General features: G+C 44.6%; 1 protein-coding gene across 1 annotated transcript; it reads right to left on the bottom strand.

Moving 5' to 3' along the window:
* Positions 1 to 860: 860 nt before the first annotated feature.
* LOC311233287 (uncharacterized protein) lies at positions 861 to 4084 on the bottom strand. Its single transcript, XM_084320230.1, has 3 exons — positions 3839 to 4084; positions 3334 to 3429; positions 861 to 1831 (listed from the first exon to the last, which is right to left on the bottom strand). Exons 1-3 carry the CDS (start codon positions 3863 to 3865, stop codon positions 1064 to 1066), a joined length of 891 nt encoding a protein of 296 aa, XP_084176356.1. The 5' UTR covers positions 3866 to 4084; the 3' UTR covers positions 861 to 1063.
* Between the last annotated feature and the right edge of the window lie 10297 nt (positions 4085 to 14381).

The raw sequence follows: 14381 nt of genomic DNA, 5'->3' as shown, positions 1-14381 counted from the left end.
AGTGACAATCACATGCTGTTGAAGGTCTACAAGAGGTTTGAACAGAGGCATAAATGGTTTGAGCAAACTGGCACCTTTTGGTATCTTGGACCAAAAAAACGGTAAAATACCGACAGCAGGATTAAGACTTGGAACAAACAACACAGAGAAAGAAAATCATAAAGCATAGGAGAGGGGAAATAAAAACCAAAGCGAGACAAATGCCTGCTTAAATTAGTCTTTTAATGTTTGCTTGTTTTCCTGATCAACCAATACATGGGTATTTGTACACTGCTAAATAAAAATACAAAAAGACATCCGTCCTCTTATCCTCACCGTTGAAGGTCATTTTCTCAATACAACCTAAGCGAACTCTCAGCAGAGACAAGCGTGAAGCAAGCGAAGGTTGAAGACGCTGTGGAATCTATGACTGACAATGCACTCTTAATTGGCTCCTCGTTCACACAACGCCCTCATCTGAGCAGATCATCTTATTTACTCAAAAAGGGAAATAAAAAAAGGCAACATTTCCCAGTGAGGTCACAGTAGATGACGTCGCTATACTCGGCACTGCTAGCAATGTCCAAAACACGCATGGTAATTGGAGAAGAGATATTCGGTAAGTGCTTATAACCGCAGTGGAACCTTACGGCACGTAGTAACAGGAAATAACTGTTGTAGATGGGAGATGGGAGACCCAAAATAAAAAGCTTTGGTCTTGAAAGGATTATGTAGAAAACGTATCGAAGCAATCACATACTCATGGCCAATTCTATATGGTGGTTTATTGGCACCGGTGTGCTGATCTATGGGCACACCGTTTACTCTATGTTTATTGAACCAGACAGGTCAATTAAGAACAAATTATTATTTACACTAATGGCCTGGCAAGAGGATCGGCGGGCTCTTGGAAATAAAAGCACAAACATGAAAAATAAACAGACTGGGCAAGAAGACGGGACAAGAAAAACAATAGCAGATGAGGCAAGATGGTGCCAATAGCCACAATATACCACTCACTTTCACATGCTAGTGCTTGATTACCGCCTATGAGAGCTTCGTTCCACTACTGGGAACACTCTGGCTAAACCTTGGGAGCTCCCTTGGCTTCCACTAGCCTCTCTGCGGCTTGGGACAGTGTAGGGACTGCTATCGTTGACACAGTTGGCTCCTCTGATAAAGTAACCGATCTCGCCGGTGTCAACTTGGGCAGAGTTTCCAGACTCTGGGGCACAGAGTTTTCAGACTCAATATGGACACCGGCTAGCGGCCGTGGCGGCTCAGGTATGACCGGGGGGGGCAACTCTAAAGGTGGGGCCACCGCGAAAGCTAGTCCGTTCATGGCAGTAGTCAGCGCCGAGGGTTTCGCCGTTGTCCCCGACGCGGGTGCGAGGGCCGTGGCAGGCGTCACTCTCTCCTCTGCGACCGACAGGGATAAAGCAGGACCCACCTCTAAATCGAACCGCGCCGTCGGCTCAAAGAGCGAACTAGGCCCCTCTGCCGTCATCATCACGGGAGACGTTGTTGACACTAAATCCATGTCGGCCGTCTGTCCAGATATATTGTAAGTCTGAACTGGTGCCACGTCGGTGACAGCTGGGGATACGAATTCCGGTACGTCTGAGGATGGCGACGGGGTGACGGGGGCTTCGGCTGCTGGTAAACCCTCCGGGACGGCAGGGGTAACGGACCCCTCTACCGCCCCAGCCGCCGCTGCCGCCGCCTCGGCCGCCTTGCTCTCCATCTCTTCCATTCGGCGCTGCATCTTACGGGGCATCAGTTGCACATAGCTCCCCATCAAGCGGTGGTTGGACCGGATTAGCTTACCGGCACAGTTATCCACACAGTGCTCCTGGAAGGAAAGACACGACTGCTATTAGTAGTCACTCTCATTTTGGAGACGGCAACTAACCCGAACTGCAACGGCGAGTTAGCCGTGACAACATTTTTAGTCAGACAGACGATTCTTCCTAAGTTCATTAGCATTCATGTAGATGGATCTCGTGTGGCTGAGAAGAGGGACGTCGTCAACAATCACAAAGTAAAGGAGGGGTGTAACGACGCATCGATTCTAATGTGACGATTCAACTGCATCGATTTGAATATGTTAGAATCGATTATAATATAAATTAACCAGTTCCCCCAGCCACATTTGTGTAATCAACATTTTTTGGGGAATTAACTGATCTAAAATGAATCGAATCGTGGTCAAATGAAGAGATTTCATGATGCATTGAATCGTTGCCTGAATAATCATAATCGAAATTAATCGTCGCGCGGTCGCATCGTTACACCCCCGACGTTTGACATTTAACCATTTGAACATTCAGATTCGATTCAAATGTATTGTCATCATACGGTACAAGTACTGTACAATGAAAATAAGTACATTTGCACATCCAACCAGAGTGCAAATGTAACAGTAAAGTGCAATAGTAATATACAATGTACAGGTGGTTACTGGTTAGTAAAATAGATAAATTAGTACTACTGGGTGTAGTCGTGCTAATCAGATATATGTACATAGTTGTAATATTAATATGTACAGTGATACAGGTATAAAGACAGTATGGTTGTAGTCATACTGACCAGCAGCATAACTAGTAAGAGTAGGTAAGGAATATGTACAGATATAGTGTCTACACGCACAGTCACCCGCTCTGGTAAAATAGTCAACGATCCCTCCCACCCAGCACACCACCTATTCCAGCGCATGCCCTCAGGTCGCTACAGGTCCATTTTAACCAGACACACACACTTCACAAACAGTTTTTTCCCCACAGCAGTCCGAACACTGAACACCCCGGCCCGCCCCCCTTTGCACAGACGGGCAAGCATCCGTCACTGACTGACACTGTTACATGTGACTGTCCTCTATGTATTTATGTATCTATGTATTTATTGTGGGGATTGGGAGGGGGGCGTTTGATGTCTGATGTTTCATGTTGATGTCCCAGTGCTTAACAAACTGTACCGCAACCGCAAACAATTACCACCAACCATCGTTGTGTGGCATTAAAGTATCTTGTATCTTGTACAGATATGTAAAATATGTATATGCCGGTATGTACCGACAGATGTGGATATACAGTAAGAATAAATAAATATATATATATATATATATATATATATATATATATATATACACGGAATATACAGCATTATTGTACATGCTAACATACAGAGTTATATGGGTTATATGCAGGTGTATAAGTAGGTAATAGGAGGATTATATGCATATATATATTCAGACAGATATATAACTGTCTGTAGCATTCAGCGACCTTCGTGTGTCTCCGTTTATTGCAAACACACTTGATATAGTGATAGGGTGTCAATGACATGAATCGTCACCTCGTCCATGGTGAGGCTTCTGTAGTTGAAGTTGCTCGAGCATCGCTGGAAGCAGATTTCTGTCATGCGGTTGTAAACCATCAGGAAATCCCGCAGCTTCAAGAAACGAGACAGGACAGTCAGTGAGTGCAATAGTGCATCAATAATACCAATTGATTGATTGATTGATTGATTGAAAATTGTATTAACAGATTGCAGAATGGGTACAATACAGTACAGCTCAATATACACAATTGTTAAGGGGATGCAGACCAGAGAAAGACTTTCGTCTTGTTTACATCAGGGTCCCCCATTTTCAATTCATCATAACATACAGATAGACAGTACTGCTACATCTAGACATTTATGATTATGACATACCAGATCTACAAACACAGTACTGTTTGTGCAGGACAGTCAGTGAGTGCATCAATAATACCATTGGCCATGCTGCTTGTTGGACAATTTGCCAGCTGGTTTGGTTGTATCACTGAACAACATTGGAAAATGTAATGACTTAACTTACATTACGAATTTGCTGGTCGGCATCCATCGAGGATCTTGTCACTGGTCGATTAGCTGATATGCTAACTTGCTGCTAACGTTAAGCTTCAACAGCAGCTAACACGCTTGCTAACTAACTAGTAACTGGCAAATGTTTCCAATATCCTTACCACCGGATTCTATGTCAATTGAATTAATGTATCCCTCAAGTTACTACTAGTAATTCGCAATACTAGTGTGTACAACTACAACAACAACGACTCATTCAGGGAAGTTAATAATAATAATCACACAGCAGCAGATCACACAGTGGCGTGACTTTCACCAGTGCGCCGCCATGTTGAAGCTGCCTAGCCACGCCCCTCTGGGTGACAAGCCCTAACCACGCCCCTCTCGGTGACAAGCCCTAACCACGCCCCTCTCGGTGACGAGCTCAGCGCGCTGCTCCCCCCTGCTGGCCAAATGCTAGAATGCAGATTGATTGATTGATTGATTGAAAAGTTTATTAACAGAATGCAGAATGGGTACAGTACAGTACAGCTCAATACATACAATTGTTAAGAGGATGCAGACCTGAGAGACTTTCGTCTTGTTTCCATCAGGGTCCCCCATTTTCAATTCATCATATGACACACACGACATACAGATAGACAGTACTGCTACATCTATACATTTATGACATACCAGATTTTCAAATACAGTACTGTTTGTGATACTAAAAAAATCCAGAAAAAGAGTGTATATGCATTTGACATAGAAACTGTGCATTGGGGGAGGTTGGGTAGGTGGGGTGGGGCTGTACATTGGAGGTGGGGGGGGGGGGGGGGGGACACTGTACATTGGAATACGGACATACATTTGACATATAAACTGTACATTGGAGGAGGTTGGGTAGGTGGGGTGGGGTTGGGTGGGGCTGTACATTGGAATACTGACAAAGCCATGCTTGGTCTTTATTGTACAACTGGGTTAGGACATTTGTAGGGGCCAGTTTTGAATTGCAGTCTCCCGTAGGTGTTCTTTGAGAGTGTTTTTGAAGGTGGGTAGTGATTCACATTCCTTTACAGCTTTGGGTAGGGCGTTCCACATTGTTGTGGCATAATTGCGAAACGTGTTTAGTCCCTTGTTTGAGCCGAATCTGGGTTTTACATGATTTGTGGAGCTCCCTCTGGTGTTGTGATCGTGGTATTCACTGACCTTTGGGAAGTATTTTGACATGTACATGGGTACCTTGGTCGTGTAGTGTATCTTGTAGACCAGGCCCATTGCAAGTTGCTGTACTCTGTCGTCTACTCTAAGCCATCCTAGGTTGGCAAAGTGTGCAGGGGTGAGGTGGGTTCTAGGAGTCAGGTCAAGCAGTAGTCTGACTAGTTTGTTTTGAGATGTTTGTAATTTGGTTTTTAGTGCCTTTGAGGTGCTTTGGTACCATGAGGTGCAAGCATAGTCGTAGTACCCTTGAATGAGTGCTCCTGCCAGAGTCTTCAGGGTATTCTTGTTTACCAGGGAGGAGATCCGGTACAAGAATCGAGTTCGTTGATTGACTTTTTTTATTACATTGGATGCCATTTTGTCACAGGAAAGATTAGCCTTTAGGATGGAACCCAGGTAGGTAATTTCATCTTTCCTTGTGACAATATTGTCACCCACTGTAACTGAGAAGCCGTCGGTTTTGCTGAGTTTGTTATTTGAACCGAAGAGGATGGACTCTGTTTTGCCCATGTGTAATGATAGTTTGTTGTCTGGCGAGCCATATGCAGATTTTGTCTAGTTCCGAGCTGAGGGTTTTTTCAACCTGTAACTTGTTCTTGTCAGAGACCAGCAGGGCTGAGTCGTCCGCAAACAGGAACAAGTTGCAGTCACAAGCTGACGACATGTCATTTGCATAAATTAGGAACAGTAGTGGTCCTAGTATGCTTCCTTGTGGAACACCACAGTTCACTGTGAGGAGGGGGGGATAGGGTACCGTTTACCTCCACCATCTGTTCTCTCCCCTCCAGGTAGGATTGTATCCAGCTCACTGATAAACTATCAAAACCAATTGCTTTTAGCTTGTCAATCAGAATGGAGTGATTGACAGTGTCGAAGGCCTTTTGTAGGTCTAGCATGACCATGCCGCAGTATTTGCCCGCGTCCACCTCTTGTTTGATGTGGTCGTTCAAATAGAGAAGGCATGTGTCAGTGGAGTGGGATGTTCTGAAGCCAGATTGGAATTCGTAGATTAGATTTTTATCCGTAAGGTACTTTTCGACCTGTTCGTATACTATTTTTTCCATGACTTTCGAGATGGATGTAAGGATAGAAACAGGGCGGTAGTTGCCTGGGTCTAATTTGCTGCCCTTTTTGTGCAGGGGTGTTACTCTCGCTATTTTGAAGTCCTTGGGGACGTGTCTCTGTTTTATGGAGAGGTTTATTATGTGTGTGATGACTGGGGTGATGGCGGCTGCTGAGTCTCTGAGGAATTTGGAGGGGATGTTGTCATGGCCAGTGGCCTTGTTCGGTTGGAGGGCGCTCAGTTTATTGAGTACCTCATCTGTAGTTACCATTTCCAGTTTGAAATCGTCTTTGTGGACGCCTAGGTTCTTGTAGTATGCTACTATGTGTTCTACCCCATACTGCCCTGAGTGGGAGGGTAGTTTGTTTACCAGTGTTGTGGCTATGTTTGTGAAAAAAGTGTTTAAGTAATTGGCTACATCCAGTTTGTCTGTGATGAGCGTGTTGTCCGTCTTTATGTTTATGTTTGAGAACCTGGTTTTAAGTTTTTTTTACTGCAGCCTAGTTGATTATTGAGTAATTTCCAAAGTTCACATGGTTTATTTTTGTTTTCCTCAGTTTTGTCATTGATGAAATTTTTTTTTGCAGTTTTTATCATGGAGTTTACGTCATTTCTTAGTCTGTTTCTTTCTAGTTTGAGTTCAGTCACGTGGGCTTGGAGTTCACTGCTCGTGCTTTTGGTAAGCTTTGACTGACTTTTATGAAATTCAGAGCATTTTTTGTCTCTGGCTTTCATAGCGGTCAGTATTTCAGTGTGCATCCACGGCTCAGCGCGATTTTTTACCCTGGTGGTTCTTAGGGGGGCCATGTTGTTGAGAATTTGGTTTTGAAGCCAAGCCAGGTTTCTTCAGCCAGTGTACCATTGAGTTCATCTGACCAGTCCAAGCTCTTCAGTTCAAGGTTAAAGGCCTCGCTAGAGTAGGTTTTGAGGTCTCTAGATGTGACCGTTTTGTGACAGCCAGCCTTTTGCTTTAGCTTTTTGCGGGAACAGAATATCATATAATGATCACTTAACCCACATGCTATAACCCCTTTATTGGAGATCATGGACTTGTCGGAGGTCAGGATGAGGTCAATGGTAGTCTGGGTTGATTCACACACCCTTGTGGGTTGGGTGATTAGCTGGCTGAGGCCGTGCAGATCACAAAGCCTACTGAAGGCCTTGAAGACGGGTGCTGCTTTACGTAGCATGTCCGTGTTCCAGTCCCCAATAAGGATTTTTTCTACGCCCTCCACCCCAGTTAAGCACCCATCAAGTGTGTCATAAAAGCCACTCTGTTCTGGTGGTCTATAGATTGTGCCTATTAGTACTGATTTTGCCCTTTCAAATAAGATTTCAATCCATACAGTTTCAATCTCGTCGTGGTTAAGGTCAGTACGGTTGCTGAATTTGGTATCTTTGTGTATATACACACAGACACCACCTCCATACTGGTTCCTATCCCTCCTGACGATTGAATAGTCCTCGATTTCTATAGCCTAGTCCCCTTTGACCCCAGAAAGGAGTAGGGTAAAACTGCAGTGCCGCAGCCCCAGCTATAAACAAGCACTTATGGACACATATAAGAGAGAGGAGCTTGAGCAGTAATGTGACTGCCTATTATTTTTTCTCATTTGGATATTTGGATATATATTAAAAAAAAAAGCAAATGAATAAAGGGAAGATGATTAAACAGAAGGTTTTGTAGATACAGTACTGAATTCTGCCATCCGGACACATGCCATTTGAAATATGATTATAGAATATAACGCCTAAAATGGTTATGCGATTAAAATGCGATCAATTAGATTCATTAATTACAAATCCTGTGTATTTGTACAATGTATTTGTAAGGCCCGACAACACATGTTAATGTCCCCATGTCAGCCGGACACGTCTTCTTTAAACGAGTCAAGAAGAAACATCACAATAAGTCAAGAACAAAACAAGAACACCATAAGGTCCAACAAATTTAAAATAAATGCAAAATAAATGAATGTCGTATATATATATATGAATAGTTTATATATATATCTATGCTCTCTCCCTCTCCTCCGTCTCCAGGGCTATTTGCTGGCTGTTGAGGTAGATGCTGTTACAGGAAGCCACGGGGCTACTGCTTCTGGAAGGGAGGGAGGCCTCCACCTCCACCCCCAGGGAAGCCGCCACGGGGGCCGTGGGGTTGGCCGGTGGCTGGGATAGGCGAGCCGGCGGTTGGCTCCGGGCCTGGGTGGGGCCCTGCGGGTAGCTGCACTGCTTCTTCTTGCGTTTCTGGGCCAAGTTCCGATCCAGCGATGCATAGTTCAGCTCAGGCTGTGGAGGCTGTCGGGAGGATTAGTGTAGTGGATGATGGTGACGAGATTCCAGTAGCGATAACTTATTTTATGCCTATTTTTTAAGCCTGCACGTTTACATTGCACTACTTTTATTGTCTTTTATACCTATTCTTATATGTCTGCAATTTATGCATTGTTTTTTTTTATTCTGTCAATTGTGTGCTGAATTTATGCCTATGTTCATTTTATACTAATTGCTGTGGGGCACTCTGGACTGCGGCCCATGTGTGAAAAGTACTATATAGATAGTTAATAATATTTATTATTGTTATATTGTAGACATGTGTGCATTGAAATGAAATGTCTGTAAAGTCTCGACGACATTGAAAATGAGGGTGACCTCGATTGTCTTTTCGAGAATAAATAAAGGTTTGAAAGTAGCGTTAGCTGTTTTGGAGTAAGCATTGATATGCCAGGTAATTTTCAATACAGAAAACACAGCAGAGCTTTAAACACGTTCACATGGCGCTCTATTTCAATTCTGGGTCACCGGTAACATCCTGTGGCTTGTAGATCATGCATTTCAATATGAGGGAAGTTTATTTTTAGAACATTGTGCTGTGGTGTCTTTGACCACAGTCAACACGCCTTCCGTTTTTCATTATGACAGCTCACCATTATGTCAGGCTGGCCTGAATGCTCTTAGAATTTGCCTATAGAATAGAATTTTGATGTACTCACGTGATGATAGAGGCCATCATATATTCATGGTGCTATCAACAACAATAATAATAATAATAATAATAATAATAATAATAATAATAATAATAATAATAATAATAATAATATACAGTAACAGCCATGTGAATGCCTACTATAAATCAATCTATTAATCAATCAGATGTTCATGAAAGGTGTCTTTGGTGACATCATATGTCTTGTAAACCCACCCAAAAATAAAAGAATCAATCATCATATCCTCCGTCCTGCAAATTCATCAGATTGATTTATAATTCATCAATGCAATTATCATTATTATTATTATTATTATTATTATTATTATTATTATTATTATTATTATTATTATTATTATTATTATTATTATTATTATTATTATTATTATTATTATTATTATTATTATTATTATTATTATTATAATAATAATAACCTAGACAATATCTTTTCCCATCCCCCAATTCCTAGTCGTTATGCCAATTCCCTTCTGGTCAGTAGCCTATTGTTGTAATCACAGCAGGGGCCTTCCTCATTCCTCCTCATCATCCCTTGATTGATTGATTGATTGAAAACTTTATTAACAGATTGCAGAATGGGTACAATACAGTACAGCTCAATACACACAATTGTTAAGGGGATGCAGACCAGAGAAAGACTTTCGTCTTGTTTACATCAGGGTCCCCCATTTTCAATTCATCCTCCACATCCTCCACACACCTTCTTCACTCCTCCTCATCCTCTCCCACACCCTCGCACGCCGCCAGCTCTCCACTCAACACAGCTGTCACTCATCACCCATCAGCCAGAAGGTACTTCAGCTACCGGATCCTGTCTCCGCCTTGTGGGAGTGTGTGGAATAATATATTGATTCCCCAACTCTCATGTAAAGACACCCCCCTCCCCTCCCCTTTGTCCCCTATCCTGGAGTGCCCCTTCTCTCACCCTCGACACCGCCTGTGTCTACCTTCTCCCGGACTGCACAAGGAGTGCACCTGAACTAACCCCCAAGAACATTTTCCATATACCTGTCTATCGCACATTCCATCTGTCAAAACTATGTCTGCTTGGGAAACTACATTAAACAACCCTAAACCGCTCCATTCTCTCTCCTCCTGTGTTTGCTATTGGGCTCCGCCAAAATCCCCTCCTCACAGAACACTCCCACCATAGATGTCGGACTCAGCTCCACCGGAGGTCGGGGAATGGTGCAACAGCATCCAGGCTGCCGTCACTGGACACGCCATTCTGGTAAATCAACACTCACAAAGACTAGACGACACCATTGCTCGACTCAGCGCTCTCGCGGTTTGCTCCCAGGAACGAGACAGACAATGTGAGCGTCTTGATGCATACGTCGCTGCCCAGCTAGACGCCCCACCTGTTGTAACCCCACCCGTTGCTTCCCAGCACAGGGAGCCCCATGTACCCGCACCAGAACGTTATGACAGAGGCGTCTCTAAGTGTCAAGCCTTTCTTTTCCAATGTTCATTAGTATTCGGGCAACAGCCACACACCTACCAGAGTGATAGGTCCAAAGTCTCCTACCTGTCAGGTCTGCTCACGGGTCCCGCGCTAGAATGGGCAACCGCCCTCCACTTTAGTCGTTCCCCCCTCTGCGATTCGTACTCTGCTTATGTCGGCGACATGCGAAAGGTCTTTGATCATCCCCCCGGGGGTTCGGACAGCACTGCCGCCTTGTTTACAGTCCGCCAGGGTAATCGCAGCGTGAGCAAATATGCAATTGAATTCTGTATCCTAGCAGCAGGTTCCGAGTGGAATGACACGCCATTACGAGGGGCTTTTCGCCAAGGCCTCAGCGACGTCCTAAAGGATGAAATGGCGTCTAAGGAGAAGCCGCCCTCCCTTGATGAGCTAATTAATTTAGCCAGAGAATTGGACACGCGCCATCGCGAACGCCGCCGTGAAAAGGCTAGCTCCGTCAATAGGGTCCCGCTGCAGTTCCGCAGAGCCGAAGACTCGGAGCGCGCCGTCAATAGGGTACCGCTGCAGTTCCGCAGAGCCTAAGACTCGGAGCATGCCGTCAATAGTGTGCCGCTGCAGAGCCGCAGAGCCGAAGACTCGGAGCCTATGGAACTTGACCGTTCTCGCCTCCCTCTCAGCGAACGCCGTCACAGACTCAGGACGGGGGCATGTTTGTACTGCGGGCACTGACGCCTTGCCAATTCCCCGCAATGCTCAATGTCTAAACGGGAGGTTGCTCCCGCGAATAACCCGCCACACCAAGCCTCTCCGCCTCCAACTCTCTGGGAATCATAGCGAGGACATCCATTTCCACGTCACTAATTCTCCCCATAATCCCATCGTTCTTGGCATGCCTTGGCTAAAGCTACACAACCATGTAATAAACTGGCCAACAGGCTCAGTCACGAGCTGGAGTGCTCACTGCCACGCCTCTTGTCTACAGTCAGCTCGGTCGCCACTGGGAGTCGCTGGTTCTCCCGTTCCCAACGAACCTATTGACCTTTCAGCTGTTCCTCCAATTTATCATGATTTAGAGCAGGGGTGGGCAACTTTGTATATGGTGAGGGCCACAAAATGTCCACAATCAATCTGGGGGGCCGCATTGTTTATCGGCAGTCCCGCCAGTAGTACCCCATCACTCAAATAGCCCATAATAGTCACAGATGTGATAAATAAGGTATATAAACAATTATAATTTGTTGTAACTTTGTTTTTATTCCATTTCAAATGCATTTAGTAATGCAATTTCAACTTTATGAATTTATAAACAGCTGAATTTAAAAGTATTGCTGTGACCCCAAATATATACAAAAATGATCAATTATAATTAAGGCTTCTAATAAAATAAATGTATGAACTTAAAGCCCACTGCTCAACAAACACAAAGCAGCATTCCTGCTGCATTTCACTACAACAGTAAATCAAAAGTGCAATAATAAATGATTGTTAAATGTATAAACTTTTATCCTGCTACTAAACAAAACATTATAACACATGTTATGGATATGAAGCACTCAGGAATGTTTTGTTTAGTAGCAGGATACAAGTTTATACATTTAACAAAATCATTTATTATTGCACTTTTGATTTACTGTTGTAGTGAAATGCAGCAGGAATGCTGCTTTGTGTTTGTGTTATTAGTGTTATCTGAACACTACAAAAGTAAACAAGTAAAGTGCAAGTAAAGTAAAGTGCAATACTACATGCCTCCCATTGACTCAAACTGGCATGACATTCACCCTCGCCCCACAGTGGGTCAATAATGGTTATAATAATAATAATAATAATGGTCCCCTCTCTACACCTCTCCATCATCTCCCCCCCCCCCTCTACACCTCTTCATCATCTCTCCCCCCCCCTCTCTACACCTTCATCATCTCTCCCCCCCCCCTCTCTACACCTCTTCATCATCTCCTTCCCCCCCTCTACACCTCTTCATCATCTCCTCCCCCCCCTGTCTTTAATGAGACACGTGTGGTCTCTCCATTTGGCGCACAATAGCAGGAATGTCAACTTCAATGTTTGTGCATGCAATCTGTATCAGATGAAATAATGTTTCATCCGACAGCCTGTTTCTCTCCTTTGACTTGATGTGCTTCATGTTTGAGAAATTGCTCTCACGTATGTATGTGCTCCCAAACATACTGGCCATAGAGAGGGCAAAGTCCCTGAGGAGTGGGAAGCGGGGCTCAGGTAGCAGTTTCCAAAACGAAATTCCCCTCTCATTTCTCTTTGCTTGAAAAAAAGGATCTGACTGTAGCTCGCACAGTTCAAGCTGCAACGGTGGGGGCTGCTCTGACACCGTAGCGGTGAGGGGGCCGGCAAACAGCGCTATCCGTGACTGCATGCCGTTGAAATCTTCAAACCGATCATTGAATTGCATTTGCAGTGTTTCAATGTCGCTCCTGTACTTTCCGACGGCTCAGCCATCGGATTTACGTGTGTAGCTGCAAGTCGCCATAATCAGTGTCCATCTCTTCCAAAAAGGAGACAAACTTTCTATGGTTTAGTGACCTGTTGCCTCCACGAATTAGATTGGTAACCTTGGTAACCAAATCCATAACATGGCTGTATTCAAGCTTCTTGGCACAGAGAGCCTCCTATATCAGATAAAAAAAAAGAAAAACGATTTAACGACTCTCGCATATAATTTGACTACACTCGACTCGCATTGGTCATTATAGTGACGCACAATAGATGGAAATTATGTTAGCGAACTTACCTGATGTATAATGCAGTGCAGCATTGGACACTCAACGCCACTCTGCCTTAGAAGCCCGGCGAATCCATCGGTAACAACAGCCGACAGTTTATCAAAACCCCCATATTGCTGCACGGCACTTTCAACAGCGTTGAATATGTGCACACTAGGGCTGACCCCTATTAGTCAAATAGTCGACTAATCGATCGAAAGGAGCCATAGTTGACTGCCAACTCTTCTTAGTCAAATACAATACAAAAAAATAAAAATAAAAAAACAAAAAAAAAAGAATTAAATAATTTTTTTTTTTTTTTTTTTTTTTTTTTTAATATTGGCCTGGGGCCGCATGGAACGTCGGTGAGGGCCGCATGCGGCCCGCGGGCCGCCAGTTGCCCCTCCCTGATTTAGAGGCTGTTTTTAGTAAACAACAGGCTCTCTCCCTGCCACCTCATCGCCAGTACAACTGTGCTATTGATCTGCTCCCGGGAGCTACGCTCCCCGCTAGTTGCCTGTTTAACCTCTCACGCCCAGAGAGGGAGTCCATGGAGAAATACGTCCACGAGTCCCTGGCCTCAGGCATTATTACCCCCTCCTCCTCTCCTGTCGGCGCAGGGTTCTTTTTTGTTTCCAAGAAGGATGGCTCCCTTCGCCCCTGTATTGATTACCGGGGTCTCAACAACATCACGGTCAAGAACAAGTACCCCCTGCCATTGATTAACTCTGCTTTCGAACCCCTGCAAGGTGCCACCATTTTCACGGAGCTGGACCTCAGAAATGCCTATCACCTTGTCCGTGTCCGGGAGGGGGATGAGTGGAAGACGGCCTTTAAGACCCCGCTCGGTCACTTCGAGTACAAGGTAATGCCTTTTGGGCTGACCAACGCCCCTGCTGTCTTCCAGGCCCTTGTCAATGACGTTCTCCGTGATGTCCTTAACCGCTCTGTCTTTGTTTATTTGGATGACATTCTGATTTTTTCCCGCTCTATGGAGGAGCACGTCCAGCATGTCCGCCGGGTCCTCCAACGCCTACTGGAGAACAAGCTGTTCGTCAAGGCGGAGAAGTGTGAGTTCCACGTCTCCTCCATCGGGTTCCTCGGCTACATCATAGAGAGCGGCCGGAT

Source organism: Notolepis coatsorum, assembly GCF_963971535.1.
Source record: "Notolepis coatsorum genome assembly, chromosome: 8".
Classification (NCBI taxonomy): Eukaryota; Metazoa; Chordata; class Actinopteri; order Aulopiformes; family Paralepididae; genus Notolepis; species Notolepis coatsorum.
The sequence above is the reverse complement of the archived record's forward strand: the minus strand, read 5'-3'. Positions and strand labels throughout refer to the sequence as shown.